General features: G+C 44.9%; 1 protein-coding gene across 1 annotated transcript; it reads right to left on the bottom strand.

The window, feature by feature from the left end:
* Positions 1-791: 791 nt before the first annotated feature.
* On the bottom strand, positions 792-4628 carry LOC134743336 (trypsin-1-like). Its single transcript, XM_063676728.1, has 4 exons — positions 4582-4628; positions 3868-4072; positions 3247-3505; positions 792-1113 (listed from the first exon to the last, which is right to left on the bottom strand). Exons 1-4 carry the CDS (start codon positions 4613-4615, stop codon positions 814-816), a joined length of 798 nt encoding a protein of 265 aa, XP_063532798.1. The 5' UTR covers positions 4616-4628; the 3' UTR covers positions 792-813.
* Positions 4629-5598: the final 970 nt, after the last annotated feature.

Here is a 5598-nt window from a genome sequence, read left to right as displayed (position 1 = left end):
GATAAGGATTTGATCTGATATCAACATCTAGGAGTATGTTCAATTTTATACATTGGGAAATACTATGTATCTATAAGTGTAGATAGATGTGCACTTGGTATACATTTCCTTTCTGGCACGGCGCGTCTGTTAAATTAAACAGTTAATATTATTTCGGCACAAAATAAATTTAGAAAAAATGATGACTATTCAAGTCTATTGACCGACGTTTCATCGTAAATGAAGGCGAAAATCAATGAACTCTGAAATTCCCACACTCGTATCGCTTTCGTTTCTATTGTGGGAAACAATCGGAATGAACGGGCATGCATTGTTATTTGTTCAACTCCAGTCCGAAGAAAAAATCAAAGATGGATTTTAATTTATATTTATTATAAATTTGAATAATTTAAGTAGTCAATATAATTCAGGAATTTGGATAACTGACCCATTGTTCCAAGCTAAGGTTCGGCAAACTGTTAGAAAAAAGACACCTGTTCTAGGTGATGAGAGGCGATGAAATTCGTTGTCCCTAATAGATTAACGGTACCAAGTCTGTCCCACGGTTGTGTAAGATCGTGAAGATGCAGCCGAAGCCGTGAAAACGCCAACCTTATTAAGGCAGGTTAAACCCATCAAGTACCTACTACGAGTACCTACTATAATTGAACCGAATTTCATGGGAAGTCCAAACTTAGACTTTATCCATCATTTAAGTGAACGGATATCGGATTAATAAGTAACGCAATCTGCGACATTACTGTAGGGTCATACCTATAAAGTATTTAGTAGTAGTAGGTAAGTAGGTCAGCTACCTTCATCAAAACATCAATCCTAAATATTTGCAAGTTTCCCATTAATCCAGGAGTAGTACTTCGACACCCTAGTGTACACGCCAGGGTAAGCTTCCTCCGCGCAGCCTTCACCCCAGGACACTATGCCGACGAGGAGGTTGTCGGAGACGAGGGGCCCGCCAGAGTCGCCCTGGCAGGCGTCTCGGGCTGGTGAGGAGGCGCTTGCACATAGCATGCCGGATGTGATGGCCGCGATGCGTAGATACGCGCGGGCGCAAGTCTGCTGTTCGACCACGTTCACTTTAGCCGCGAGCAGCACTGATGACGCTGTGCCTTCGAACTGCAAGTAAGGAAATGTATAATAATATTTGTTGTTTAAAGAAAATTCAAAATCCAAAATATTTATCAGTACGGTTTTTACTCACTATTATTTTTAGTCGCTTTTGGCGACATGTTTCGGATTCTTTGGGAATCCATCCTCAGGCACGAGTGTCCGCGGCGGTTGTTCGTCGTGCACTGCCCGCGCCGCCCGCCTCGTCGCTCGTTGCGCACGCGCTGATGGGGCGGGGGCGGGGGGCGCGGGGCAGTCCGCAGATGGAGTCGTCAAGTGAAGGTCTGGTAGGGCGGCTGTATCGAACGAAGTCAAGCACACTGCACTCACTATGTCCCCGCGATCGTCACAACACACTTGCCGCTTGACCCTAGGTATTATAGGCTTCCATGCAGGTGGCAACATCCAGCCTCCGTCCCGATTGAAATTAGGGCGGCGTGCAATTTCAATCGCCTCGCGAATCTTACGCGGCACAAAACATTTCTCCCGTACCAGTAATCTCGCTTTATCGAAACGAATGAAATGGGACGCGCCTATATCGTTCGCATGCTCTGCCACAGCTGAGTTCCTGGTGTCCATGTTCTTTACGCTGCGTATGTATTCCGACAACCTAGTGGAGACATTCCTTCCGGTCTCACCGACATACGCCCTACCACAATCGCAAGGTATCTCGTATACCCCCGGGCTCCCCAGCGGGTCCTTGTCCTTTGGAGCAACTGCCTGACTTTGGTATGGGGTCGGAAGATTGTCCTAATGCTAAAACTTCGGCGTAATAGGCGTCCAATTCTATCCCTTATCCCCTTAATAAAAGGCAAGACGACAGGTGCTCTCTCGACCGTTTGTACTTGCCGTAATGTACCCGTACTTGCTGCTCGCTGACTCTGTCTCCAATTGTACCCATTGCTCTCTAATACCTGCCTTACATGCTGCAGCTGTGTGCAAGTGTATCGGAAGCCCACACACACTGAGCGGTACCTGCAAGCTGACTCACACCATCACCCCGCACATTTGTCTTCGGTTCCACGCGCGCTCATCAATAGGGCTTTACGGCTATGTGACCCGCAGTACGTGCAAGAGGAGCTGCAGCATGTAAGGCAGGTATTAGAGAGCAATGGGTACAATTGGAGACAGAGTCAGCGAGCAGCAAGTACGGGTACATTACGGCAAGTACAAACGGTCGAGAGAGCACCTGTCGTCTTGCCTTTTATTAAGGGGATAACGGATAGAATTGGACGCCTATTACGCCGAAGTTTTAGCATTAGGACAATCTTCCGACCCCATACCAAAGTCAGGCAGTTGCTGCGCTCTCCAAAGGACAAGGACCCGCTGGGGAGCCCGGGGGTATACGAGATACCTTGCGATTGTGGTAGGGCGTATGTCGGTGAGACCGGAAGGAATGTCTCCACTAGGTTGTCGGAATACATACGCAGCGTAAAGAACATGGACACCAGGAACTCAGCTGTGGCAGAGCATGCGAACGATATAGGCGCGTCCCATTTCATTCGTTTCGATAAAGCGAGATTACTGGTACGGGAGAAATGTTTTGTGCCGCGTAAGATTCGCGAGGCGATTGAAATTGCACGCCGCCCTAATTTCAATCGGGACGGAGGCTGGATGTTGCCACCTGCATGGAAGCCTATAATACCTAGGGTCAAGCGGCAAGTGTGTTGTGACGATCGCGGGGACATAGTGAGTGCAGTGTGCTTGACTTCGTTCGATACAGCCGCCCTACCAGACCTTCACTTGACGACTCCATCTGCGGACTGCCCCGCGCCCCCCGCCCCCGCCCCATCAGCGCGTGCGCAACGAGCGACGAGGCGGGCGGCGCGGGCAGTGCACGACGAACAACCGCCGCGGACACTCGTGCCTGAGGATGGATTCCCAAAGAATCCGAAACATGTCGCCAAAAGCGACTAAAAATAATAGTGAGTAAAAACCGTACTGATAAATATTTTGAAATATGTCTCACGATAGTTTAAAAACTTCAAAATCATTTTTCAATGGTTTTTTTTTTAAATTGATATTCATGACAATTGATATTATTTATATAGGTATTTTTTTAGTTCTCAGATGTGTACACCAGAAATATTGTATTTTTCTATTCTTTTACTTACATAGTTTACACAATAAATATTTCTTTACCGAGGTAGTTCCGTATCCTGACACCAAAGCTTCACTCCCTGCCGACAAAGTATGGTTTGGCGGAGCTAAAGCTACGCTCTGGACATTATTTCCAAACCTCATGTTGTTGGAAGTGACCAAGAGGGCAATGTCATTTTCCAGGGTGGAGGAAGAGTATTCCTCATTGACATGTACTACGGAGATTTCGTAGGTCGTACCACCGGTCAGTCGTGAAGATGTGCCCACTACTAGTCGGATGTATGATGGTTCTGTCACGTAACTTGAAGAAAGAAGAAAATATGTTAGATAATCATCTGCTTCCAAGACATATCGTTAAATCAAGTAAGTAGAAGAAGGCCAGGCAATATTAAATTTAGAGCATGAGTGGAGAGTCGCGCTCATATTTGGAGCACCAACAGAGTTATCTACTACTTCTCTATGACTGAAAGCTCCACAGGAATTGTGCATCGTCTGTTGGCGTTGGTGTCATTTCTGCTTTAACCTGTCACACGAATCATCACACTTTTACATAAAGTATATGTGCCTCAGAACTTCTAGGCTTCCATAGATTCCTTCTTTATCGATACTCAGATTAACCCAAACACATTCTTTACTACCACCAAGGCATTAAAAAGTCCTCACCTAACTCCGCAGTGACCCGCAGTAAGGGCTGCTCGCACGTTGATGATGACCGCTCCACACATGTGACCCCAGCCGGAGATGACACGCCGACGTAACGTCGCCTGGTATGGCACGTCCGATATGTCCACCGTGTAACCGTTTACTATGCGTGCTGACTCTTCTATAGCATTCTCAGTAGGCACTGATGCTACAGCTATAAACAGACCTGCAATAACATATAAAGTCATATTTATTTTTCGTATAGGTCTATTTTTTATATGCTAGTACCTACCAGGGGTATAATCAATTCATCTTTATTGCAGATAACGAGATCCATATTACATTAAAATCACGAGCACAATTAAAATAACAATAAAATAGGACCATAATAATTTTGCAGGGGTAAGGTTCCTCTTGCACTGTATATAGATGTACCTACAGCGTGCGGGAATTTGAAGGCGGAAATAACACCTGCACTGCGTGTGCTGTCAAAATCTCTGCAGACTTTTCTTGGTCTAACTCTAATCATTTTAACCTAGAGCGATTAAGAACATAGGAACCTCTGCAGAAACTTTAATTGCACACATTTAGTAAATAAATTATATACTTACGTTAAGCACATGTAACCTTGAGTGTACAATTCAGGGCATAGGTTTCTAGCCCAATGGCGATTGGAAACTCCACACACAACTTTCAATTCAGATTTATAGAGCAGTAAATTTACATAAAACTTACCTAGCAATATATATTTTTGGGTGGCTATCCGCATTTTGGGAAGTAAAACAATCGACTAACGCAGCATTGGCATCTCATCGATAGTTGCAGATACGTTATCTACAGTAGTGGTCTACTCGAGATCTCTTTATCTAAGTTAAGTTTTACTTGCTTCGCGGTTTATCCTTAACCATTCATAATGTTATCATAATGCTCATGTGCTCTTTGGAATGTATTTGTTTGATAAAAGTCTGTTAATCTACTTAATTTTTAATTCTTGCTGTTATAATATAAGTGAACGCAGAATAAGTAAGTACTATTATTAGTTACTTATTCTGCTATGTAATATTACATAATTATATTGTAACTAAATAAGTTGTTTTAATCGATATCAAATTAATAATCGATTTTATCTGATGGTGGGATCTAAGTAATAAGTATAAGAGATCTAGATTTTTTTCAAATATGGTATCTTCTTCTTCTTCCTCCTTCCCTTAGTCCCAGTTCTATCTGGGGTCGGGCCTCCTTGTACGGCGGCGCCAGGACGCTCTATCCTGGGTTGTCATAGGGGTAAGGTTCTGGGCTCTCATCTCCCGCTTGATATTGGACCACCATGTGTCGGGAGGTCTTCCTCTTCCCAAGGATTTAGTCGGGATATTTAGGACAGATTTAACTGGGAAATGATCATCTCGTCTCATGATGTGGCCGTACCATCTAAGCCTGCTTTCCTTTACTTTGTCCATGATAGGGGCCATTCTGAAAGAGCCTCTCACGTGCTCATTGCGTATTCTATCAAGACGGGTAACACCGCCTGCCCAGCGCAGCATCTTCATTTCCGCTGTGTGCAACTGCTGTTCGTGCTTTTTTGCCATTGTCCAGCACTCCGCTCCGTACATCATAGCAGGTCGGACAGCCGTCTTATAGATCTTGCCCTTAGTTCGCACTGGCATAAGGGTGTCACAGAGTACTCCAGTTAGCGATCGCCACTTCATCCAGGCGGTGTTAACTCTGTGACTGACATTTGTGGGTTTATGGGGT

The sequence above is a fragment of the Cydia strobilella genome, chromosome 8 (genome assembly GCF_947568885.1).
Source record: "Cydia strobilella chromosome 8, ilCydStro3.1, whole genome shotgun sequence".
Lineage (NCBI taxonomy): Eukaryota > Metazoa > Arthropoda > Insecta > Lepidoptera > Tortricidae > Cydia > Cydia strobilella.
The sequence above is the reverse complement of the archived record's forward strand: the minus strand, read 5'-3'. Positions and strand labels throughout refer to the sequence as shown.

Excerpts from the sequence above, each read along its gene's own strand:
- LOC134743336 (XM_063676728.1), bottom strand. The coding sequence starts at position 4,615 with ATGCGGATAGCCACCCAAAAATATATATTGCTAG. Across the intron at positions 4,073-4,581 it reads CCAAAAATATATATTGCTAG|GTCTGTTTATAGCTGTAGCA; the intron begins GTAAGTTTTATG and ends ATGTTATTGCAG. Across the intron at positions 3,506-3,867 it reads GCGGGTCACTGCGGAGTTAG|TTACGTGACAGAACCATCAT; the intron begins GTGAGGACTTTT and ends TCTTTCTTCAAG.